The 26,621-nt window shown below is 43.6% G+C and overlaps 2 protein-coding genes across 2 annotated transcripts in view; one reads left to right on the plus strand and one right to left on the minus strand.

Moving 5' to 3' along the window:
• Nucleotides 1-3,191, plus strand: part of DHCR24 (24-dehydrocholesterol reductase) — a 28,724-nt gene extending 25,533 nt beyond the window's left edge. Inside the window, exon 9 of the mRNA XM_073357600.2 lies at nt 742-3,191. Within this exon, the coding sequence (XP_073213701.1) occupies nt 742-895 (154 nt within the window). The 3' untranslated portion in view covers nt 896-3,191. The remainder of the gene's footprint in view (nt 1-741) is intronic.
• Nucleotides 3,192-9,929: 6,738 nt separating this feature from the next.
• CIMAP2 (ciliary microtubule associated protein 2) lies at nt 9,930-26,350 on the minus strand. Its single transcript, XM_073358312.1, has 10 exons — nt 26,301-26,350; nt 22,225-22,312; nt 21,487-21,657; nt 21,189-21,305; nt 18,245-18,382; nt 16,913-17,056; nt 15,582-15,746; nt 12,836-12,964; nt 11,478-11,608; nt 9,930-10,029 (listed from the first exon to the last, which is right to left on the minus strand). Exons 1-10 carry the CDS (start codon nt 26,348-26,350, stop codon nt 9,930-9,932), a joined length of 1,233 nt encoding a protein of 410 aa, XP_073214413.1.
• Between the last annotated feature and the right edge of the window lie 271 nt (nt 26,351-26,621).

Genomic DNA, 26,621 nt, shown 5'->3' on the forward strand with positions numbered 1-26,621 from the left:
ACTGCAGCACTGATTGGAATCACCTTGGAAGGAAAAGCTTTATGGCTACCCTCTGTAGGTCATGCACCAGGAAATTTTTGCTGGGCCACAAATGGGATTTTTAGAGCCTCTTTGTGCTGCACTAGTCCTCTTACATGGTGTAAAGGAGCCAGAGCGGAGCTGGGGACCTCGCCTACAATTTTGCATAGGCTGATACCAAATCCAGTTCTCTATGGTTTGGTAGCAAAGTCATGAAGCCTATGTTTCAGAAAAATAACCTATTCCACAATATTTAAACTGACCATATAATTTACCCAAACATATTCAAATTTCATGTATCTGCTATTTACCTCTCTGTATTAGTGTCATAGCAAAACTAATTTAAAAAAAAAAACCAAGAAACTAACTGGGAAAGAAATAATTTGAAGTACACTAATATATTTTAAAAGCATATTTTCATATTTAACTTATCTCCCCACCTCACCAAACAGTGATAATGGAATGTTCTGTTGGCTTTTCCATTGTACATCATGACCGCTTTTTCAAAAGAGATGTCAATGTTCAGCCATCAGACTGGCTGAATAATTATCCAATATAATTTATGGTAATTAATCTGTACATTTGTTTTAAAAAAGTATTTCAAAATATTTTGCAGTGTATCCTTACAATGTATAGCTCATCCTCAATTGCTTCATTTTTTTTCTACCTGAAATTTTGCAACAGTATTAAGATTTAATTCCTGATCCCCTCTTTTTCTTTCAGTTTCCAGATGTTGTATGCAGATTGCTATATGAACCGTGAGGAATTCTGGGATATGTTTGATGGTTCACTATACCACAAGCTGAGGGAGCAAATGAATTGCAAGGATGCTTTTCCAGAGGTGTATGATAAAATCTGCAAAGCAGCACGACACTGAGTCTGGTTAACCTAAGCAAGCAATCAGGGAAGGATGGATTTACCTGTAGTAGTCAGTATATCCTTATAAAAGCTTTATCACTGTCCAAATAAGCTCATGTTGATGTTTAAAAATACAGATTTCTATTTTATAAATTCACATTCAATAATTGTTAGTATGTTTTGAAAACAATTTCCCCAACTCATAGTAATTTCATTTAAGGAATCAAAGTCCTAGCCTGCCACCTCTCTTTGTAGCTTAGTTGCAGACATAGTGATGTAGATGTCAATTTACATATTTCTAACCTGTAGGGGAAAAAATTTGGAAAGACAAAGATACTTAAGTAAATCGGTTATTTATTGCAGTGTACATCTGAGACAGGTAAGGAGGTCACAAAGTTAGGTGCCAAAGTTAAGAGAATTATTTTCAAATTAATTACGACTTTAAAAATGTCTATTTCAAATCGGTAACTGGTGCAGGATTTAAATTTAAGAGAAGTTAAAGGTTAACACAATTTAGAGATGGTTACTGAAATCTTCAGACTAAACTCGCATTAGTAATGCCGGTAAATAAATGGTCATTGGCAAATATCTTCTGGTCAGACCTGAATATCAAAGTTTGAAGAAAATCCATTTTGCTTGTGCCTATCTCATTTGTACTGATTCTGTTTATAATTGTGTAAGTGGTCATGAGTTTTAGGGATCTTCTTGTTTTTTTTTTTGGTTGGTTGGTTATCAGTATGTAATTAATATGATTGGAATAGGAAACATTTTGGCTTCCTAGACTACTGAAAATCTCTGCTGCTATTTCATATAGACTAGTATTAAGTACAATTTGTTACTTGTCATGGGGTCTGTTTTACTTTTTATTATGGTTAATTTTAGTGCCTTATAAGTATTCAGTTGGAGAAGATATGGGCCACTTCAGACCGTTCTATGTTTTGGGTGTGGGGTGGGAAATTAAAGGACCTATTGTCAACATTAATGCTTTAATTATATAAGATCCATTTGAATAAATATTGGTGATAAGTGTAGGGGACAACCTAAAACCCAGTTGTGTTGTGGAAGTTTGAAATACACAAGACATGGCTTTGACTTTTTGCTTTCCATTTTAGCTGGATTAGTTTGATAGGTTTAAAAAAAAGATCCTTCAGCCAACTGGAGAAGAAATAACATTAGAAAAATCTACAGAGTGCTTACTATTCAAGCCCCTTTTCTAACTGTGTGTTTCATGAGCGTGGAAAAATTTTGACATTGCATTTGGTACAACATTTTTTAAATTGAGTTCACATCTGGTCCAAACTACTTAGTTATTATTTTAACATTTGTTGGGCTTGTAGAGAAATGTATGTTCTTGCATTTTGCATAATGTGAAAACAGTTATAAAACAATTGCTAGTGGGGGGGGGGTTCCTTTTTGTTCTAGTTCAGTGCTAAACCAATTATTGTTTATTGATAGATGGACATTTATGATGCAGATTAAACCACTGATAAGGCAGTAATGAAAAATAAACTTGGTCATTCACTCTCTGTGATGCATACTGGGCCAGACTGCAACCTTGCTGGTGCTGCCATGCGGGGGAGTAAAGGGATATAAGTCATCCCCTTAAGGCCCTATGTATGCTGCCCATACTGTGTGTGTCAGTCCAGGGGGAGACCTAACCAATGCAGAGCAGGTACATCCCGCTCCATCCACATACATGAGTGCAACAGGGTGGGGAATGGGTGGGGCCAAGGCTCAGCTCCCACTCCAATGTGCAGACTAGCACAGCTATGTCAGTGCTCTAGAGGATGTGTGCTGTGCCAGGTATAGACCTTGGAGCAAGGGTTACTGGGAAAACAAATTGTGATTGCGTCACAATCTACCTTCCAGTCTGCTCCTGGGGCAGCACAATAATGACTACCCCTTTCTCATGGTAAAGCCATGATTTCACCTATTATCTGTAGGATACTCTGCACTGAGCGAGAATTGGTTCACTTAGCTTTTAAAAGGCAATGTTAAAAAAAAAAGGATATGCAAAGATATTAAATCAAAATAGTATGTCTCTAACTTGTGTATTCATAGTCTTTTGTTATACATTGTATTTGTGACTTCATAATATGCATTTGCAAATTTTGGTACAACATAATTTTAATGTGTAACTATGGTTATCATGAACACACACTCTTTTTCTCTCTCTCTCTCATATATGCACATCGTTGCTGATGGAGTTTGAAATTCTTGGCTGTATGAGCTATTACAATTAAAAATATAACCAGTTGTACTGTTAAAATGTTGTTTTTTTATGGATGACTAAATAAAATATGTTTTAAAAAATGTATTTGTTCTCTGCTGTGCTTTTGGCACTGTTACTGGGATTGCTGTGAAAAGGAGGGCTATTTGGAAATTACAGGATAGAGTGCAGTGAGATTGTTGAGAGACTGGGGTCCCAGTCCTGCAAGCTGCTTAGTGTGAAGACCTCTTGAAATCTGTGGGGCTCCACCTTGGCACAGGGGCCCACCCATGCAGAGCGGCATGCAGGAGTGGGGCGTAGATTTTTAATTGCTCTCTGGGTAAATATTGACCCAACTATCTTTAAACTTCTCTTAGGAGTCTAAATAATCATAGAGTCATAGGACTGGAAGGAACCTCGAGAGGTCATCTAGTCCAGTCCCCTGCACTCATGGCAGGACTAAGTGTTATCTAAACCATTCCTGACAGGTGTTTGTCTAACCTGCTGTTAAAAATCTCCAATGATGGAGGTTCCACAACCTCCCTGGGCAATTTATTCCAGTGCTTAACCACGCTGACAGTTAGGAAGTTTTTCCTAATGTCCAACCTAAACCTCCTTTGCTGCAATTTAAGCACATTGCTTCGTGTGCTATCCTCAGAGATTAAGAAGAACAATTCTCCCTCCTCCTTGTAACAATCTTTTATGTACTTGAAAACTGTTACCATGTCCCCCTCTCAATCTTCTCTTTTCCAGACTAAACAAACCCAGTTTTTTCAATCTTCCCTCATAGGTCATGTTTTCTAGGCTTTTAATCATTTTAACAGGTTTCAGACTAACCGCCGTGTTAGTCTGTATTCGCAAAAAGAAAAGGAGTACTTGTGGCACCTTAGAGACTAACCAATTTATTTGAGCATAAGCTTTCGTGAGCTACAGCTCACTTCATCGGATGCATACTGTGGAAAATACAGAAGTTGTTTGCTTTTATACACACAAATCATGAAAAAATGGGTGTTTATCACTACAAAAGGTTTTCTCTCCTCCCACCCCACTCTCCTGCTGGTAATAGCTTATCTAAAGTGATCACTCTCCTTACAATGTGTATGATAATCAAGGTGGGCCATTTCCAGCACAAATCCAGGTTTTCTCCCCCCCCCCCCAAACCCACTCTCCTGTTGGTAATAGCTTATCTAAAGTGATCACTCTCCTTACAATGTGTATGATAACCATGATTTCAACAATTTCCATCGCACCATCAACCTCAGCCTGGTCCAGTCCACACAAGAGATCCACTTCCTGGACAATACAGAGCTAATAAACGATGGTCACATAAACACCACCCTATACCGGAAACCTACTGACCGCTATTCCTACCTACATGCCTCCAACTTTCACCCTGACAACACCACACGATCCATTGTCTACAGCCAAGCTCTGCGATACAACCGCATTTGCTCCAACCCCTCAGATAGAGACAAACACCTACAAGATCTCTATCAAGCATTCTTACAACTACAATACCCACCTGTGGAAGTGAAGAAACAGATTGATAGAGCCAGAAGAGTTCCCAGAAGTCACCTACTACAGGACAGGCCTAACAAAGAAAATAACAGAACGCCACTAGCCGTCACCTTCAGCCCCCAACTAAAACCCCTCCAACGCATTATTAAGGATCTACAACCTATCCTGAAGGATGACCCAACACTCTCACAAATCTTGGGAGACAGGCCAGTCCTTGCCTACAGACAGCCCCCCAACCTGAAGCGAATACTCACCAGCAACCACATACCACACAACAGAACCACTAACCCAGGAACCTATCCTTGCAACAAAGCCCGTTGCCAACTGTGCCCACATATCTATTCAGGGGACACCATCACAGGGCCTAATAACATCAGCCACACTATCAGAGGCTCGTTCACCTGCACATCTACCAATGTGATATATGCCATCATGTGCCAGCAATGCCCCCTGCCATGTACATTGGTCAAACTGGACAGTCTCTACATAAAAGAATAAATGGACACAAATCAGATGTCAAGAATTATAACATTCATAAACCAGTCGGAGAACACTTCAGTCTCTCTGGTCACGCAATTACAGACATGAAAGTTGCGATATTACAACAAAAAAACTTCAAATCCAGACTCCAGCGAGAGACTGCTGAATTGGAATTCATTTGCAAATTGACAGGTTTCAGAGTAGCAGCCGTGTTAGTCTGTATTCGCAAAAAGAAAAGGAGTACTTGTGGCACCTTAGAGACTAACCAATTTATTTGAGCATAGCTCACGAAAGCTTATGCTCAAATAAATTGGTTAGTCTCTAAGGTGCCACAAGTACTCCTTTTCTATTTGCAAATTGGATACAATTAACTTAGGCTTGAATAGAGACTGGGAATGGCTAAGTCATTATGCAAGGTAACCTATTTCCCCTTGTTTTCCTAACCTTCCCCTCCCCCCCCCCCCAGATGTTCTTGTTAAACCCTGGATTTGTGCTGGAAATGGCCCACCTTGATTATCATACACATTGTAAGGAGAGTGAAACTCTGAAACCTGCCATTGTAAGGAGAGTGATCACTTTAGATAAGCTATTACCAACAGGAGAGTGGGTTTGTTTGGGGAGGGTGTGGGGGAAACCTGGATTTGTGCTGGAAATGGCCCACCTTGATTATCATACACATTGTAAGGAGAGTAATCACTTCACATAAGCTATTACCAGCAGGAGAGTGGGGTGGGGGGAGAGAAAACCTTTTGTAGTGATAAACACCCATTTTTTCATGATTTGTGTGTATAAAAGCAAACATCTTCTGTATTTTCCACAGTATGCATCTGATGAAGTAAGCTGTAGCTCACGAAAGCTTATGCTCAAATAAATTGGTTAGTCTCTAAGGTACCACAAGTACTCCTTTTCTTTTAATTATTTTTGTTTCTCTTCTCTGGACTTTCTCCAATTTGTCCACATCTTTCCTGAAATGTGGCGCCCAGAACTGGACACAATACTCCAGTTGGGGCCTAATCAGCATGGAGTAGAGTGGACGAATTACTTCTCGTGTCTTGCTTACAACAGTCCTGCTAATACTAGAATACTAATGCTAGAATCATGTTTGCTTTTTTTGCACAGTGTTACACTGTTGACTCATATTTAGCTTGTGGTCCACTATGACCCCCAGATCTCTTTCCACAGTACTCCTTCTGAGATAGTCATTTCCCATTTTGTATGTGTGCAACTGATTGTTCCCTCCTAAGTGGGGTACTTTGCATTTGTCCTTATTGAATTTCATCCTATTTACTTCAGACCATTTCTCCAGTTTGTTCAGATCATTTTGAATTTTAATTCTATCCTCCAAAGCACTTGCAACGGCTCCCAGCTTGGTATCATCAACAAACTTTGTAAGTGTACTCTCTATGCCATTATCTAAATCATTAATGAAGACATTGAACAGAACTGGACCCCAGAACTGATCCCTGCAGGACCCCACTTCTTATGCCCTTCCAGCATGACTGTGAACCACTGATGATACTATCTGGGAACGGTTTTCCAACCAGTTTTGCACCCACCTTATAGTAGCTCCATCTAGATTGCATCTCCCTAGTTTGTTTATGAGAAGCTCATGGGAGACAGTATCAAAAGCTTTACTAAAGTCAAGATATAATAATGCCAGTCATCTTTCTTGTTTCCCTCTCTGCATCGTCTTCAGGACAATCTCCTTTCTTTGTCAGTGTGACCAGTGTTCCAAATGGGGTCCAATAAGGGCTGCGGTGGTGGATTAATTCTGTCTTCTTAATATACTCCTTAATTAAACATTGCAGTGGACTGAAGGCTTCAGTGACTTTCTTTTGTTAACTTAGACCTTTTTCTTGATCAGGATGACATGTAGCTGTTACACTGGGTCTTGGCTGCGAGACTACCGAACTTAAATTTTTCTGAACTGTGATGAATTTGCCATTTGCTGGCCCAGTCACCTGAACAATCTAAATTATTTTGGATCGGACTTGCATCTTTGATAACGTTTGGGCTCAGGTCCACAAAAGGGACTTAGGCCCCTAGAAGATCACCTAGAAAAGCCATGTTAGGTGCCTATGCTCCTATAGAAGGAATAGCGAGAGATAGGCACCTTAGAATGCAATCCGCAAAGCCAGCATGCTGGGCGGAGAACTACCTAAGCTAGCCAAAGGAAGATATTGATGAAATGGGTGTGTCCTAAACCCTGCTCCTCTCACAGAGCTAGGTGTCTGTCTCTGTCTGTGATCCATGAACTGGAAGAAGTTAGGTGCTCCTCTGCCTAAGTCATGTGTGGGGCCTGATCTGGTAGCCATGCTCACTGGCTACCTAACTATACAAAACAGCTGGCAGAGGGAGGACCTCCCTTATAAGCTTTAGCCTAAGGGTTAGAGCATTCTCTCAGGATGTGGGAGACCACTGGTTCAGATTGCCCCTTTGCTTGATAGGAAGGGATTTGAACAGGGATCTGCCACCTCTCAGGGGTGTGCCCCAGCCACTGGGCTACAGAGTCATTCTCACTTACTCTGGCCCAATTAATACTTAGTTACGCAATTATTGAATAGGAGAGTTAGGGAGCCCTACATTGGAATATTCCATAGTGCAGTGATTCAGCCACTCAGCTGAGAGTTGTGGGGAGGTCCCTGTTCAAATCTCTTCTCCGCAGGCAAAGGGAGAACTAGAAAGTGGTCTCCCACATCCTGAGTGAGTGCTGTAACCACTGCACTAAAGGTGACAAGGGAGATACTCCCCACCCCATTTTGGGTGGAGCTGGGCAGCTTCTGAGCTTGCCTACTGGATCAGGCCCCACACACAACTTAGGCGAAGAAGCACCTATCTTTCCTCTGCAATCCTTGTGCATCACTCTGGAGCTTAGGCTGCCGTTGGTGCCTGGACACCTAGAGCAAGGCAGAAGTGTGCATGTCCAGAGGCAGAAAGAGACACCTAGGGAACTTCTACTGCGAAAACCTAGGTGCCAAATGAGTTTAAGTGCCTACAGGGTTGAACATAGCCAAGCAAGGATTTTGTGGATCACAGTGGTGCCTAAAAATGGGGATTAGGCGCCTAAGTATCATTGTGGATCTGGGCCTTGATTCCTATGTTACACCACCAGTTCTTCTTTCGCCTGCACTTGCCCACCAAATAATACAGATATCTCCATCCTACTCTCCCTCCAGGGACCAACCTTTTCCTTAACTCACTCTTTCTATTCCAAGAATCTGCATTTCTTTCATTCACCCTATTTTTACCTGTGTTCAGTTATGCCTTACACCACAGAGTAATTGCAGACTAATAAGTATATTTAATCAGCCACAATTGACATCTAATTACAATTAAACTTAATTATTCTAGTTGGGTATACACATCATTATTAGACTTTGCAAAGGTTAACCCTGAGCAGCCCAGATATTTTTATTATTGCTCACTTTCTCCAGTAACTACCCATACTCATTCTTACTTATCAACCAACAACCACCTTTTTGGCCTTCTTCACGGCCTCTAGGGTTAACTTCTTATGGGATCCAATGATACCTCTAAGCATAGTCCTCCTGCCACTGTGCTCTCCCTAATCCACTGGCTCCACAGCAGACCTTGTCTGGACAGGCCAGTCATACAATAAAATAATATTTTATGCTTATGTAAAACCTTTCAGCTGAAGTGTTTTGCAAACAATCTCTACCAATATCCCTGGATGACAAGTAGATTCAACTCTTTGCATGTGAAAAGTCTCGACAAGTTGGGAAGAGCAGTACAGCCTCTACCAAGCGGTTACCTATAAAAACCAGGCAAGAAATATTAAAAAACACAACCATTGATCTCCCCTCTCCCTGTCAATGATTCATATCTGTGAGCTTTGAATTGGAGGGATTAGCAGTTAGCCCTATTGATTTGACTGCCAGCCCTTTTCTAACAGGGCTGCAATTGCTGGCATACAGACTAGTCTGGTAGTTAGAGTATGAAGGCATGAGTTTTGGCTTCTAGTCCCCCTTCTGAAACTGATGTGCCGTGTGACTTGGGTCAGTCATGTTGCTTCTCCATCTGTTACCTTATATGTAAAACAAGGATATATTTAATATTTTATTTGCTTTAAAGCAATGGTAAGTATCTTTATTTTCAGAAAAAGAACAAAATGAAATGAAGTACTGTTATATATTCACTTCTAATCTGTGTAAAACTACTGCTTTGTGTTGGCAAGTTTACAATGTAAAAAATGTATTTTGCTGATAAAGTAGATGATTTTAGCTTTGCCTTCTGAAGTATGCTTTATCTACTTAAACTGCACAGATTCTGGGTAATGTCACTGAAATCTAGATCTGGTGTTCTGGCCACAAAAGGGCTCTCCTTTTTCAATCAATGTAACCGCCATCCTTTGAGAATGCAGCGCCACTTGATTTGTACTGACTTTGGCCAATTCTTTTGCTTGGTGTGAGAACAAAAGCCATCAGTTGCAATGTACAGAACTTTGCATTTATATTACAAAAAATATGTATGCAATTTCTTGAATGAAGCAATTTGATGGAAAAGGAAATATTTAACATTCAAAGAGTTACCCACCAGCACTCCCATTTTGGGGAAGAAAATGTACCTATCTAAAATTCTGCCAAATATCCTCTTCATAAATTTATGTCATGTATACACAACCAAAAGTGAAAATAACTGCAATCACAGAAAGAAAAAGTAAGATTGCTGGTGGGTTTTAAGTGTGTTATTGCAGAGCAAAACTGTAGGTCGTTTTAGACTATCTTGACTTGTGTGCAGCTGTATTGTACGTTGTAAGTATTGTCCTTCTTATAATCAGTCTTTATTTAACAGTGTCTCCACCTGCCTGCTGCTTTACAGCATGCACTTAGTTTGAAGTAGCAATAGCTTGTGCAGAGGTATCTGGATCATTTGCAGCAGAAACCAAATTGTTCCAATGCCCTCTATTAACAGGGTTGATCCGCTGTCTGTAAAAGGGGAGGAAAAAACAAGTAGACTCAAATTATTGACTGTATTAATCTTTCTTTAGTCTAAGCTTGCGTTGATAAAAATGAAGTTATTACAAGCTTGACTGTTAACTAGAGAGTGAACAGCTACAAGAGAGTGAAAGCTGGATTCTCTTACATCATCTCAAGATGTGTTAGCGAACTCTAGTTGCAGCAACACAAAATGCTGCCCTCAATTACATCTTTGCAACCCCAGCACAGACAATAGTCAAACAACTCTTAGAGATCAAGAGAGGAAAACGTAAACAAACCTTAACAGAACTATGATAGACCTTTATTCCGTCCTATAACAGAACCTTGCTAATCCTCACTCCAAAGCAGAGAACTACTGCAGTGAGGTCTCATAACTAATAATACCTCCCTATGGTGGGGCAGATCCTCACCCTGCTCAGGAAGGATTAAAAAGCTCCTCTGGGCATAATCAGCCTCAACCTGGTACACCTGTGAGGGTTGTCAAGCCTGCAAAGGGGTGAATCTTAAAAAGGAGGATCCAAACCCAGACTGTGGTTGCCACTGAAGTGACTAAAGCTTGATCAGGGAGCTCCCTAACCCCCCTACCATGCAGGTACTGTTTATCAGGAAAGGTGTTGAAGTGCCTCTTCTGTCTGGTCCCCTCTAAAGAAGTAGAGGGGCCATATTTGCTTAGGTTTTCTTTTAAGAGCTCAGGGCCCTCGGACTAGGTCCTTTGGCCATATAAGGAGTTAAGAGCCTAGTCCTCTCCACAGAGCCTACTGACCTTTTGGAGCTACAGGGTGAGCCCAGACTGTTTTCTGAGCTGCAGGACTATTTGGTTTGCTTTTTTCATTTGGACTGCATTAAGCCCCCTGGAAGGGTGCATCCTTCCTAAAACGGATAGCTGGAGGGCAACGCCCCGAATTCCGAACCAGCTCTGCAGCAACATCCATAGCCAGGGAAGGACATATGGGGCAACAGAGGCACCAACCATCACCCTCAGGGGGTGCCCTAGTTGTACAACATACCAGGCTAGCTCTTAATGCTTTTCAATCGCAGCTCTCAAAGCACTTGACAAAGGAGGTAAGCTTTATTATCCCTGTTTTAAAAGGAGGAAATTGAGGCACGGGGTGGTGAAATGACTTGTTTGAGGTCACCCAGCAATCCAGCAACAGGGGAGGGACTAGAACCCAGAAGCGTAACTGAAGCAATGATTAATTAAGTGACTTTGCCAAAATTTGTGGCAGAACAGGGAATTGAACCCAGTTCTCTGAAGTCCAGGCTCCAGCCTTCATCTCTTCCTTCCCAGGAGGCAGGATTTGGGCCCTCACTTAACAATCTTCAAGAGTCAGTCATTTATACTGGGTCTCGCATTCACTGGTGAGAATTAGTGAGGTTCTACCATATACCAGTGTAACATTACTAACTTCATGCTACCCATAGTACATTTCACTTACAGTAAGTATGCATCCTGTTCCAGATTACTCAGATAACGGTGTGTTTCACACTGATAAAGTGACCGGTATCTAGTATTCCACTTGCACTTTTCTTGTTTTGTGATGTCATAGCGACCAACACCAACTGGGTTCTGAAAAAAGGAAGTCAGACATGGTTCTGCATCGTTAAAGGTGCAATTATACATGTGCCAGTGACGTTCTGCCTGTGACTACAGTGGCAACAGGATCGGGGCCTCAGTTTGAAAACAAGAATCTGGAATATTTAACAACAATCACCACCACCACCTCTTGTATGTGAGAATGGAGGAATTAGGGCTGGATCCTTCCATTTGGGTTCAGAGTCTATACAACAACCATCATAATCAGATCCTACAGTTCCAATTTCCCTGAAGATGTTGGGCACCATTCTCTTGAAATGTGATTTCCCCAACAGCCTAGAACTAGCTCTAGTCAAGTTATAGCAATGTTACCCCTGTAATTTAATCTGTGGAGTTCCTGTATCAATTACAAAGCAGTCTTCATTCTTGATCTTTTTCAAATTGCCTGTTGCCTACTCTTCTGCATAAAGGCAGGAAACTGCAAAGGAGTCTGCTCCTCATCCCTCACCATAGGGACTACTTCACATTAAAGCTTTTCCTGGCTTCTTTGAGCCCTTCAGGCTTTGTTCTACTTCACTAAGGGAAACTTGAGAAGATTATTACTACAGATGACATAAGGGCATTAAGGGAAGGAGCAGTTACCAGCACCATCCCTTCAGCACTCTGCTGCTAAAAGAAATTCTGTTTTTTCAATAATAGAAATGTGACTTTTTGAGTGTATATGTTGCCCTGCCCCCTAAAGGATTAAAATGTGCAGCGTAACTTAGAACATTCCTGAAATACAATCACTTGGCTGGAGAGCAGTAACCACTTGATACACGGCATAACTGATGAGGGAGGAGAAGGGTGTCCCAGGAATTTTGGCTAAGGAGGCAGAGCTAAACCGCTTTCTCTTATAAAAAGTACCGCAGAGTCTCTACTGTCCATTCCAGCAATGTTGTTTCCAGTGCTGTTGTAGCTGTGTTGGTCCCAGAATATGAGAGAGACAAGGTGGGTGAAGTAATAGCTTTTATTGAACCTGCTTTTTAGCTTCACAGAGCTCTTCAGCTCTGAAGAAGAGGCTTGTGTAGCTCGAAAGCTTGTCTGTGTCTCTGAAACCTGTTTATGGACAAAGCTGTAGAGCAGCATTCTTTGGGTTAGAAGGATTTGGACCTCCAGTGGAAAGATCAGTAAAGGGCGTGAGTGTGACATGGAAGAAGCAGACAGCATGAACATTTTCATGCACCTACATCTATTCCTACCATAGATTTTTCCACTCACCGTGTTTCCAATAAAGAGGCGATATGCTTTCCTGTCAACCCTTTTTGCAGATGACCAAAATGGAGGTTGATTGAAGTATTCTGATCGCTCCACGGGTTTTGGATCATGTGAGCCTGGCCCTACAGCATACTACAACAAAGTGACAACCGGTAAATCATTGATGTACTTACATAGGTACCTAACTCGTGCTTAAAGTTAGGCACCTGCTTAAGTATCTTGCTGAATTGGGGCCTCAGTTAATTCTGTTGTATTCTGGTAGCCACAGCACTGAGAGGCTGCTTCATGAGAAGTATTAAATGCAGGAAACAGTCATTGCTGTTCTGCAGTGGTGGGAATAAGCACACCAGAAACATGAAAGACAAAACGAGCAGCATGCTGGAAATGAGACTCTCGCTTGTACTAAGCCTCCAACCTGCTATTTGCAGTTGGAATTCAATAGAGTGACCCACCACTCATTTGTTAACAACTGTGGTGTAGATATCCACCTTTACTGATACGCAACATCCTGTCATACAGGCATGGTATGGGCCTGACCCTTCTGTTCCCACTGAATTCAGAGGGAGCTTTGCAATACAGCCTGAATCTGAAACAGGACTATGCAAAAAACCTCCTTTGTTTGCCAAAAGCTGGGAATGGGTGACGGGATGGATCACTTGATGATTACTTGGTCTGCTCATTCCCTCTGAAGCTCCTGGCATTGGTGACTGTCAGAAAACAGGATACTGGGCTAGATGGACCTTTGGTCTGACCCAGTATGGCCTTTCTTATGTATATTCTTATGTTCTCCTTACTTCATCCAATTTATTCCCCATGTGAATTGAATTCAGAATTATATTTGCTGATGTTTATGGCTGTCAAATTGTTAACTACTCTTTAATCCTTTTAGCCCTGAAGACCCAACACAGCTGAGAGACAGTGATCTGAATTCTAATCCTTCTCTTGAACGAACAAAACCGTTAGCTAAAGTCCAGTGATAGATCTTTATTGTTGATGATACATGAAGAAGAAAGAACCCAGTTCGACCTTCAGGTCCCAGAGTGAGTTTGCAATGTGGGTGGTTAGATAAACTATCTTTTCACTTATAAACTGAGCACATTTGATCTGGAATCACTGGGCGCCTCTAACCATTGAACCCCATGATGTTACTTTTAATTCCTATGCTGCAAGCACTTAAGCATGTGCATAACTTTAAGCACATGCTTAAATCCCATGAAAAGCGTATGTTTAAAGTTATGCATGTTGTATTGTGCTTTGCTGACTGGGTTGGGATTACTCAAAATTCATCTTAAAGCTGCTGAATCGGGGCCGTAAGTAGTTACCTGAGCAACATGAGAGCACATTGCAAGATGCTGTCAGCTGGAACCATAAAAATGCCAATTGTAATGACAAGAGCTAAATTTTCAAATAACTTGTGATAAAAATAATAGATGCTAAGAAGCACTTCTTTCAAAATGCGTGGCTGAGCAAATGGATGCCGTCATTTTAATTTAGCTCCAAGAGCCCCAGCGGGGTTGGCTACCAGTGCACGTAGAGGGGTGCTATGTTCTGCCAGATGCCTGCTGCTGCCCGAGGAGTTTACTTGTAGCCAGGCAACACACAACCCGGAGAGGCTTATTGCTCTCCAAGTGTGGTTATTGTTACTGTACTACCTGTTAATTCCAAATTTTACTCAAAAAAATATTAGGGGGGTTATGCAATGAGTCCTTCCACAATGAATCATAGCTGGTTGTCGGAGGAGGAGGGAATGTAAAGGGCTGACTCACCTTTCCAGGGCTCCTTTGGCTATTTTGTTATTCTTTCATTGTCTTCTAATGTACCCACATCTCCAGGTTTCCCCTTTATTTGCCCCCTCCTTTTCCCTGCCACCCCAACTAGCCCTAGTGCTCTCTTTCATGGGATAATGGCCACATCATGCTCACCCCACCCTGGGTAATAACTCACCTGGGAGCTATTTTACAACCCCATTAATTTTTTTAAACTAGTGTAAAGTTTCCAGAGGTTGCAGATTGAGGTTGAAAGGCAGCCAGGCTCGTGTGTGCAGACAGGGAGGCCTTTGAATGCCTCCAGGTGTTTTCCCCACAGCTGCCTCCTCAGCCCCTGGGCTCCTTTAAAATTGCCATGTTAGTTTAAGTACTCAGTTGGGAGCCTTAAAACTGGCTTCCAACTCAAAGAGCTGAGAGGAGTCGGCATGAGAGAAGGGGGAGGAATAAAGGTTTCAGCTGCCTTTGTTAATAATAATTGAGAAGTAGAAGGGAAAGATCATGAGGCGACTCATTTCCTCCCGCTCCAGCCCATCATGGGCACAGGGATTTCCCTGGTGCTTTTGGTGATGAGCTATCAGCTGGGCAATGGTGCATGGCTGTGACCCCACAAGAGGAAAGGCCAATCAGACCATGGCTTTGGACAGCTCTGCCCCATCCCTCCTCATGGCAAATTTTGACTGCACGGAGAATCCTCTGCAGGTGACCAGGAAAGGGAAGCCCTGGCAATGGCTGACCATCCTTCTATGTGAGAGCTCTGCAGTTCAATCCAGCACAATCACCCCTTGTCCCAATCCAGACAGGTTGCTCTTCATCTGCACATTTCACCTGGGGTTGTCCCAGTCCTAGGGTCCAGGTGGTTTTCCCGCCTTCCCCTTTAGCCTCAGTCTCTCTCAGTGCCATGTGGTGTATTTGCAGCAGATGGCGTCCTGCACAGTAACATATGCAGCAGAGACAGGAGAGGAAAGGAACATGGTGTCACTGACCGTGGCGCGTGGACACTGGCTGAGTGTGGTCCAGAAGATCCGCTCCGTGGGGCAGCCGGGGTTCCGAGCGAGGGTGCTGAAAACACCATTTTTCTTTCTGTCCTTGGTGTCCAGCTCTTCCACAAAGCTCTTGACGTTGCTGGGGCCGAGCTCGATGCATTTCTTCTAAAGAGATGAAAGAGAGGAAGGGACGTCTGCTGCTGCTGGAGAAAATGTGACGTAGTTGTCTAGCAAGGCCCTGCTGGTGCCGGCCACAGGGGCTCTCCTGTATCTCTGTGCTCACGGGTCCAATCCAGCCCCCAGGTGAAGCCTGGCAGGGAGAGACCATGGACTTCAGTGGAGCTGGATAAGGTCCATAGACCCTCATTCAGAGTCCACTGACTACTTGATTCCCTTGTCACTGACATCGATCACATCCTCCTTCCTCCCTGCACAATCTCTGCCCCACCCTGGGCTCTCTAGGGCAGATATCTTTCCAGAGTGTAACAAATGTACTCCACTGCCTTCCGCACCCCAGCAGGTGAGAGGTATCCCCCAAGCTGCCAGGCAGGAAGGCAACTTCCAAACAGAGGTTCTTAAAGGAATACCTCCTCAGAATCCATCCGGAACAAGGCAAAAAGACTGCTCATAGACAACCTTGTTCATTTTAGGTCTCTGGTTTGAATCCAGTCCCAGGCCAGTAGGGAGAGGAAGCCGTGAGTCCTTTTCATTGTCCCTACCAAATGAAGGGCAAACAGCAAGCAAACTAAGGCTTTGTCTATGCTACCACTTTTGTCGGTCGGGGTGTGAAAAAAACATACACACCCCTTACCAACATGTGTTTCACCGACAAAAGCGCTGGTGTGGCCAGCACTATGTCAGTAGGAGAGGCTCTCCTGACAACCTAGCTACCACCGCTTGTGGGGGGCGGTTTAGTTAGGCCAGCAGGAGAGCTGTCTCCCACTGGCAAAGAGCGGCTACACGGGAGACCTTACGGCGGTGCAGCTGCAGCTATACCGCTGTGCCGCTGCGAGCTCCATAGTGTAGACACAGCCTAGGTCGCAAAAAGAAAATTCGTTTTTTAGGGCTAGATTGTCATATAAATTGTAGCCTCACTGATTTCAAAGGAGTTGTGCTGCTTTACCCCTGCCGTGGATCTGGCCCTCAGTTTTAATAATCTAAGTTGTCAATAATAGCGGCAAGGACGGGTTTTAAAACTATGCTCTCTAACCTGACAGCACCCCTCTCCTGGCAGCACTCTGAGAGATGTCACACCCGCAGGACGAGTTCCTGCGTTATTAATCAAGGCAAGGGTGTTTTACTAAAACCTCAACTCTTACAAGGGTACGTACTTCCACAGCGTAATGTCCACAGATAATAGGCTTTGACCTGTCTCCTGTGAAGGTGTCATATGGGCCGCGAATACTGACCACACGTTTCAACATCTCATCTGTACTGTTTTTAAGATTGTAGGTGGCTGGCCCCAAACCACTTCCCTAAAGTCAACGGGGAGCAAAAGCAACCATTAGTGAGCGCTCTGTTAGGGAGCAGAGTCCTGGGTCGTGCTCAATTGGAAGCCGGACACTAACTACGGGTTAGTTGCTAGACAGTTACAGCATTGCTGTTATATATTACAGTAGCACCCAGTGGCCCTCACTGAGATCAGGACCCCATTGTGCTTAGTGCTGTACAAATACCTAGTGAGAGGCAGACCCTGCCCCAAAGAGCCATGTCCTGTGCTCTGCCCATGACTTTTCCCTCTCACCCATGCTGCTCGCTCTTGAGTGGTCAAATAATAAACGAGTAGCCGCCTGTTTGTTTCAATCATCCATTACAAATTGCTCTCTGTACCCTCAACTAAAAGCTTCACCATCAGAATGCAAGGGGTGGTCCCTCAGCATGGCAGCCTTTAAACTAAGTGGCTTGGACCATCCCCTTTGCTTAGTCTCCACTGCGCATGGCATGGAGGAGGAACCTAAGAGACCCAGAATGGGGACAGTGCCATCTCCATGGGATCCTGCATGTGCACCTCTGAGAGTGGGAAAGTGAACAGCAGGGGAAGCAGCCATTCTCTGTGGCACCATCCCCTGCACCATCCCACTGGCTCTGGGCAGTAATCTAGACGAGTTCGTGCTCCACTGAAGCTTGAGGCCGGCTGCAAGATCTCCTGTGGATTCCCCTACTGAGCAGCTGTGGTAGGCTCCACCAATGGCAGCACAGCCCCTGAAGGGCCAGTACCACCAGAGGGAGCCGTGGAGCAGCCATTGATGCAGGTCAGCTCCAGCCTCTGGGGGCTCTCTCCTCTACAGATCCTGTGAGGCTGGGAAGCCTCCACCTCTTCAGATGAACCTCACCGACTTTTCTTTCCCTTTCGGAAGCTGCTTGACCAGCCTCCTTTCCCCCGTCCCCCCTGCAAGCTGGCTGCATCCTCTCTAGAGAGAACAGCAAATGCTGGTGCCTCCCTGAGCCTTCAGAGACACCTGAGGGCTCCTGATTGGCCAAGAGATGGAGACCATAACCACGCTGCTATGGTCCACTGTAATGAACAAGGCAGCAAAATACCCTGAGAGGTCTGCTCCCACAGATCCCTCACTTTCATTCTTCCTGGTCACTCAAGCCCTGGGCAATGGCTGGTGTGCAAGTCAATAAGGGAGCTAAATGAAAAACAAATAGCGCAGACTTGCCGCAGCAGTAGGTAAGACAGATTTTTCGGTTTTGCTGTCCATTATCCCTTGAGAGTTTGCCGAGCGTCTCTCCTTCTCCTCAATCAGGGCATAAGGGTTTCCATTCTTGCCGTAAGTCCCAGGGCCAGGATGGCAATCCTGCAGAAAGAAGAGGGAGAGGATTAAGAACAAAAATGGATTTCTGCCAATAAAGAGCCAGATTCTGCCATTTCAAGCATATTAAAAGCAGTGACTCTTTGTAATTCAGTAGTGCCCAGAGGTCTTAACTGAGGCCTGATCTACACTGGGGGGGATCAACCTAAGATTCGTGAGAATAGCGTAGCTGAAGTCGACGTATCTTAGGTCGACTTACCTCGCTTCCTCACGGTGCGGGGTCGACTGCCGCCACTCCCCTGGGGTGGAGTACAGGAGTCAACGGCAGAGCGATCAGGGATCGATTTATTGCATCTACACTAGATGCGATAAATCGATCCCCGATAGATCTTTCACTATCCGGCGGCTAGTGTAGACGTACCCTGAGATCTGGGCCCTCTGGAGCTAGGTAGTGCACAAACATCCAAAGCCTCAGTCTCTGCCCTGCAGACCTTCCTCTCCATTAGGCATTTCTCTGTGGAGACGTCCTGCCCCAGGGAGGCACTGTGCCTCATAGGAGCCTAGGGACTGCAATTGTCGGTGGTGATACTAACAATACCTAGCTTTTAGACAGCGCTTTGCATCAGGTGAGCGCAAAGCACTTCTCAGTCTTTAATGTCCTCAGCACACCCCGGTGAGGCAGGACAGGGCTGTCATCTGCATTGTACAGATGAGGAACAGAGGCACAAAAAAGCCTAGAGACTTGCCCAAGGGCTGTGGAGGACCAGGAAGTAGAACCTGGGTCTCCCAAGTCCTAGTACCCTGGACAATCCTCCTACCATGGCCCCCGAGTGAAGGAATACAAGGAGAGGAAGGTTCCATGGGGGTGTTCCCCGGGCACACTATGCTCTAGATGACCTAAAGAGAATCCCAGTAAGGAATACCAAAGCTCCCCCTTTAGAGCAGATCAGACAGCAATTCCCTTGCCCTACCACATCCCCTCCATGCAAACTGGCTCCGTTTGGACCTGGAGGGCAGCTGTTCCCCAATTCTAGATTAGAGTCAAATCTCACTTGCCTCCAGGCCGTGAAGCCTACAGCACAGAATTAAGTTCTGAATCTTTATGATGCCTGTACAAATGCCACTTTGTATTTCTGGGGTGAATACAGCCCTTTACTCCTTTCCTATTGGAATCAGTGAGGGTTATGGGTAAAACTCTAAAAAGAGAATTGGTTCTAAGTTCAGCCATTACCCAATACTTAGTCAGAACGTTTCATCCCTAGATTTCAAAGCCCTTTGCAAAGAGGATTATTCTTTTACAGGTGAGGAAACTGAGGCACAGAGCAGTGACACAACTTGTCCCAGGACAAAAAGTGAGTGTATGGCAGAGCCCAGAATAGAATCTCTGGGTGAAATCTTGGCCCCACTGAAGCCAATGGCAAAAGTCCCATTGATTTTTTAATGGAGCAGGATTTCACCCCCACATCTCCTCTTCACTCCCAATGCATTGGCTCAGGCTGCCTCTCTACAGTTTGGCAGTTCTGGCCAGGTACAGATTGCTACATTCTGTATATGAAGGATAATCAAGTACAATCTTTGCATCTGTCCAAGCAAATAAAGGGAAATCTGGCCTCTTGGAAGATTCTTGATTAAAAAAACCTGAAAAGATACTAAAGCGAATTAGATATGAAATCTCTAACTATGAAATTAGGAAGTCTGTGACTTCATTGGCCACCCGATGCCTGGCCAGCACCAGCAGATCTGTTGCAAGTACAGTAAGCTGTGATTCATGCAAGCTCCCACTGCGCGTCACTGTTGATTCACACATACGACTGTAAAATCAGCAGTCGTGGCTATGCAACGGATCCGAGTGTTAACACAACATTCTATGGCTGTGGTGAGGGCGACACAGGATATTTGACTGTTGTTCAGGCCCTATAGAGGAGGAGTCATGTTCCACTAAAATGACGCAGTTTTTAATTTCTTCTACCAGGCAGTGCAGGCGGTGGGATGGCAAAAGTGGCCAGCCTGAAGGGTTAGAAAGCGGCCAGTGCCTACCAGCATTCTGCCCCACATCCTGGTGAAACTAGAAGTCTTTATTAGGGAGTTCTGGGGCTAGTAGAATATTTGCAGAGCATTATTCTATAGAAAAGCTAATTTAAAAATTAACTATCACTATCCTGTGTATACTCTGGATTCACAGAGGATAGGACATATATGTAAATGTGTACGCCCCATGTACATTAACACACTGATACTGCATATCGATTCAATATTTAGGTAGTAAGATGGTGCGCATTAGAGAAATATCTACGATAGACACTGATTGGATAGCCTGCAGTATATACACACAAGCATATGGGCTCAATCCCAGAACTATACCTTACACAGAACTCCCCAGTGAAATCAGTGTAGGTCCCACATAAATAGGGCACCTAAATAATGTGAAATAGAAAACACTGATATTGTGGTTCAGTTTTTCCCTAGATCTGCTCCCTTTGAATAACTCCCTTGTTAGTTAGGATGATTTTGGTTCGGCTATCAACAGACCATGTCAGGCACCAATGAGCAGAAAGCAGCTTTCTTTAACCCTATTAGTGGTAACATCATCCAAATCAAGCAACTGGGAGATTGAACAGCAATCAGGAAACATAGCCAGGCATTGGCCCTTATTATTTCTTGCACTACCTACTGTACTTTTAAATTTTGCACAGCTGTAAAAGGGACTTGTTTTGGCCCCCAAAAGTGTATATCATATTATTAGGTGATCCAATAATAATATTTAGCTCTGCAACAAGAGGTACCAGATTATCTGCCTTACATGTTTCTTGTCAAGGTACTGCAGTATCTATTGCTTGAATCCGATACATACCCTAATGAAGTCTCTAAACCTCTCTTCTCCAGTGTCACAAACACCTCTGATGCTTGCAGGTCGGGTTTCTTGCAGAAAATCTTTGATGTTGTAAGTTCCTGGGCCCAGTTTTTCTTTCTTATTGAGAAAAAGATTTTAAAAGTTTAATAACAAAGCCAGGATTCTAATTTACCCATGCAAATCACAGCACCTCTAGTTCAATCTATCCCGTGTCATTTAACAGCTGAAAGATTAAACCAGAAGAAACAGTCAGATTTCTCGTCCACACATAGGGAAAAAAGTCAAATTCAGATCTCACCAGATACTTGCGTTTCTTCAATGTCTCCTTAAAATTAAAATGGGGCATCTGGGTGAGACGTGCCGCTTCCTCTGCTTTGGCCCAGCCAGAATTTGAAGCCTTCTCATGCAGCACAGAGGAGCTAAAGCTTCCATGGTCAATATTGTAGGTGCCTGGGCCTACCTTTCTGCCCTAAAATGAAGTGTAAGGTTAAAACTAAAGGCTTGATTTACCATTGAGTTAAGCTAGTTTTACAGTGATGCAATACCATTGAAAAATGGAGTGCTACAGTGGTGAATCAGGCCCTAAGAATTCTAATCATATTGTTTGCAAATTCTCCTTGCTACAGGCACATAGAGAGAGAGAGATAAAGTCAGTGGAGTTATACCAAGATACACCAGCTGAGGATCTGCACCCACAGATTCCTGGCACGTTGGATAAATTGCTGACACAGGAAATCTACTCAAAGGTTCTGTAAGTACACATTACACTGAGAAATAAATTACATTGGAGAGAGCCTCATCCTATATCATGAACATCAACAGGAGTTTTGCCATTGGACCTACATTAAATGGACTGATTCGATTAGATTCAGTGATATTATCAAATTAATTTGAAAGCAGCAGAATGGATCCATTCAGATTTTTCATGGAAATTGAATTCTGGAAAAAGAATCCAAACATATAATTTTTAGTTTAGTTCTGCATATGGAGCTGAAAAGGTGTTTGTTTTGTACATAAAATAGAGAGACAGACTCACCAACTCTGAAGAGACCTTTTTGCAGTAGGGCGCCTGTGTGTATGTACCAGGTTTCTTACACTTTGGATAAACTGCTGACACATCAAATCTAGCGAAGGATGATGTAAATATACAGTAAATTTTGAGTTAAAACAGGATTAATTTTTTACAAACATAGGTCCTGGTCCTGTGAACATTTAGGACTTGATCCAATGTTTATTGTAGTCTGTACAAAGGGTTTCACGGACATCAATAGATGTTGTATCAGGCCCTTAGTACTGGACTGCTTAATACTGCAAAGACAAGTGCTTCATTTTGTGAGCAGTCCCATTAAATTCAGAGGGATTACTCATGCCTAAAGTGAAGCACATGCATAAATCTTTGCAGGTTTGGGGCCTAAACGCTTTCTGCAGTCAGTAATCTCCTGGATGTGAATGGGATGACTACTCACTAGAGTAAGCACAGGGCCCAAGACTAAATGTTTGCATGATCAAGGCCCTTAAGCTAATGTACTGTACAAATTACATAGAGACACTACTTTATCTACTGCTGAAATGCAGCCACCTCTAGTGTGAATCATGATAGCTGTCTCCAGACTCCAGCGAGAAACTGCTGAATTGGAATTCATTTGCAAATTGGATACTATTAATTTAGGCTTAAATAGAGACTGGGAGTGGCTAAGTCATTATGCAAGGTAGCCTGTTTCCTCTTGTTTTTTCCTACCCCCCCCCCCCCAGATGTTCTGGTTTAACTTGGATTTAAACCTGGAGAATGGTCAGTTTAGATGAGCTATTACCAGCAGGAGAGTGAGTTTGTGTGTGTATGGGGGTGGGGGGGATGTGAGAAAACCTTGATCTATGCAGGAAATAGCCCGACTTGATTATGTAAAGAGTTGTCACTTTGGATGGGCTAGCACCAGCAGGAGAGTGAATTTGTGTGGGGGGGTGGAGGGTGAGAAAACCTGGATTTGTGCTGGAAATGGCCCACCTGTTGATCACTTTAGATAAGCTATTACCAGCAGGACAGTGGGGTGGGAGGAGGTATTGTTTCATGATTTCTGTGTGTATATAAAGTCTGCTGCAGTTTCCACGGTAAACATCTGATGAAGTGAGCTGTAGCTCACGAAAGCTCATGCTCAAATAAATTGGTTAGTCTCTAAGGTGCCACAAGTCCTCCTTTTCTTTTAACAGCACAGAGTAATTCTACAGGAATTGAAGTAAGTTTCTCCAGTGGAAACTACAGAGAGTTTTTAGGTAGGCAGAAGCAAATGATCCAAATTGGAATTTGGCCAAGATAATAGAGTTAAGGGCCACTGTCAGTTTAAAAATCATGTTTTAAAACAAACAAATATCCATCCCTAATGTTATTAAAACCTCAGGCTATTAAAACAGAATTTTAAAAATCAAATTTACTCTTCACTGTGGATGCTTTTTGTTTTTCCATTTCTCTCAACTTAGACAATGAAAACAGACTGGCCATTTCCACATTTTTATTTGCATCTAGTCAATTTCCCTAAAATGAGCAGTCAATGGTGTGACGTTTGGATTGCAAACACTATAAGGAAATGTTAATATTTCTTTAAAATTCCATTGGATTTAACCTAAGTTTGGGGTCAATGTCTTTGAACAACTGTTCTCTGTGGGATCTTTAATGACAACGAATGATTAGAACCTTGGCTTTCTGTTTCATCTGGAAGGTGCCACCTCCAAGTGCCCCATTCTGTAGCCAACACTCTTGAAGAAATCAAAGGGAGCTTGGACTCAAACCCTGGTAACACAGCTATTCCCAGTAGAATTTCTGACACAAACTATATCAATAAAAATCCAGACCACATTCTGAGCTGATGTAAACTGGTGTAGCTCTGTTTTACAACAGCTGAGAAATCTGACCCTTCACTTGCCAAATTCCTCTGCATTATATATAAAGTCTGCTGCAGTTTCCACGGCATGCATCCGATGAAGTGAGCTGTAGCTCACGAAAGCTCATGCTCAAATAAATTGGTTTGTCTCTAAGGTGCCACAAGTCCTCCTTTTCTTTTTGCGAATACAGACTAACACGGCTGTTACTCTGAAACCTGCATTTAAATAGATATTTCTATATTGTACAAATTAAACTAATTAAAATAAATTAATGTTCATAAAGCACTTTGCAGGTGAAAAGCCGTATATGAGGCCTTGAGCCTGCAAACTGTAATGCGATAATGCCTAGCTGTGAAAAGTCAAAGGACTTCAAAGGGATTGCTCATGTGAATCAAGTTACTCACCTGTGTAGATGTTTGCAGGATCAGAGTCTTCGTGCCAGGTATTACCCTTGAAAATCCCCAAACAGGAATTAGGCATACAGATTCATAGGTTTCAAGGCCACAGGGGACTATCATGAGCTAGCAATGTTTCTGTATTTTATTAGCAGATTGAAAACTTGCTGCTGTGTGAGCTAAATGAACAAAATCTCTCTCTCCTGCTGTTCAACAACTGTGAACTAGTAAAGGCACTGCAGGCTAACACAGTTCCAAGAGGGTTAAGTGTGATTTAAGGGATAGGTGTTTGTTCTGAATAAATAACACAGGTCATTTTAAATAAGGAGGAGAAGCAGGGAGAAACCCCAATCAATGTATTTTAGGTTAATGAGCTGGTTAAAAAGCTTATTGACCCAGTTAAAATATATTATGGCAGAGCTTGTCAAAGAGTTGTGTGTCTCAGTCCCTCACCTGACTTTGAAAATCTCAGCCAGTACATGTATCATTGTGTTGTTAAAAACAGGATTCAAAATCCTTAAATATACACTACATACTGGAGACCATATGATTGTACCGATTCAAAAAATGTAGTCAAAGCAAAATCACTGAACACAGGGCCACACTGTGGCGCAGTTTGATGCAGTCATGCAGGGCTATAAGGGGGAGTATGATCCCCCAAACCCACCCCAGTGCAGCCTCTCTAGATCACTAGTCTCAATGCAGAGAAAGAGAGCAGAGTTTTTGTAAGACCACTGGATCCCACCCATGCAGGTGGAAGTGGGCAGACATGCATGGGAAGTGGGCAATGCCTTGACTCCACTCTCCTGGGTACCAGCTAGCACAGCTGAGCCAGCATGTGGGGGAAGTGATCTGCACGTGGCAAGGGTCTGTTGCAGATTGCTTCCCCCGCAGGAGCAAGTGGGGAGCGGGAAGGAAATGTGGCTCTTTGGGGCAGCATGACTCAGCTCAGCACCACCCCTTACATGTGGCTGTGCCTAACGGCTCAAGCTTAGCCTCTGGGAAGCAGAGATCAGCGTGTGTACTTTAAAAAATATTGTCAGTCATATGACAGACCATTTAAAACATCAGGTGTGACGTGCAGTATTTTGAAATGAAATTCACTTTTACCTAGAATGGGGGAAGTCATAAAGAAAGCCAGGGTCAGCCAAAAATCCAGGGCCCCCCAGACCTGCTGGCTTATTTCTGAAGAAAAGGACTTCTCAGAGAATGGAGTCCTGGCTCGTTGGATCCATTCAGTCAGATTACAGTAACCTACTACTGTATAGGCAAAATATCCTGCAGGAGCTTGTAATGTATAGGTACGAACGTGTGCGTGTGTGTGACTAGTAGCTGCATGAATGTGTTCAGACTTGCCCCCGGCTCAATCAACTGCAGAGAGACTCCTTCACTTTGCATTAACATGAAGATATTTTTTAAGTATCTCCCTTGTATGAAGAAGGAGTCTGCTGTGTGTTTCAGAGACATGTAAAATCTCATTTCTGTTTCCTTGGAAACTCCCCCATTCGAAGTATCACAGCTTGACAGTCCTGCATGTGGGTACATGCACTCTCTGTGTGTAATAAGCATGTGAACTTGTGAATGCATGTGTGTATGTGATCTCTGCATGGCCAGGTGTGTGTGATCTGTATGCCAAGGGGCGTGTGATCTCTTGTCTGCAGGAATGTGGGTGTGTGATATCTGTGTGCTGGGGTGTTTGGGGGACGGGGAGAATATGTGTGCAGATGATTCAGAAGCTAAGAGTTAGACAGGAGCTGAGCACAGTTCTCTACTGACTCTGGAAAGCCAAGTCAGCTGCAGGCTAGGCCCGTCCCCTGTGGAGCCTCCTCTGGGTGACTCTTACCTGACTGTCTGAGTGCCAAAAGGGGCACCTGTAAAGCCCTTTACTGCCATTCTCTGCTCCCTGGGGATGGAGGGACCCCCCCCCCCCTCCACTCGACTGGCACGCTCCCAGCAGCTCCGGAATACTGCAGCCATGACAACCCCATACACTTGTTGCCTTTCTGTTCCCATGAAGGCGGTGCTTCCAGGCAACCCATTGCACGGGGCTGGGGCCTCTGGCTCAATGCCTCCTGTACCCATTACAGCTCAGGTTCAGGCCCTGCCTGAGAGGAGAGGAATGCAGCTGTTTTGAGCTCACTGTTTGATCCTTGTTTAGTTTCGA

The sequence above is a fragment of the Lepidochelys kempii genome, chromosome 8, assembly GCF_965140285.1.
Source record: "Lepidochelys kempii isolate rLepKem1 chromosome 8, rLepKem1.hap1, whole genome shotgun sequence".
In the NCBI taxonomy this organism is placed as follows: Eukaryota; Metazoa; Chordata; order Testudines; family Cheloniidae; genus Lepidochelys; species Lepidochelys kempii.

Coding starts and splice junctions, on each gene's coding strand:
- CIMAP2 (XM_073358312.1), bottom strand. CDS start 26,350: ATGGCAGTAAAGGGCTTTACAGGTGCCCCTTTTGGCACTCAGACAGTC. Junction 21,658..22,224: donor AAAAGGTCTCTTCAGAGTTG/GTGAGTCTGTCT, acceptor ACTTCATTTTAG/GGCAGAAAGGTAGGCCCAGG. Junction 10,030..11,477: donor GAACAGGATGCATACTTACT/GTAAGTGAAATG, acceptor CCCCTTTTACAG/ACAGCGGATCAACCCTGTTA.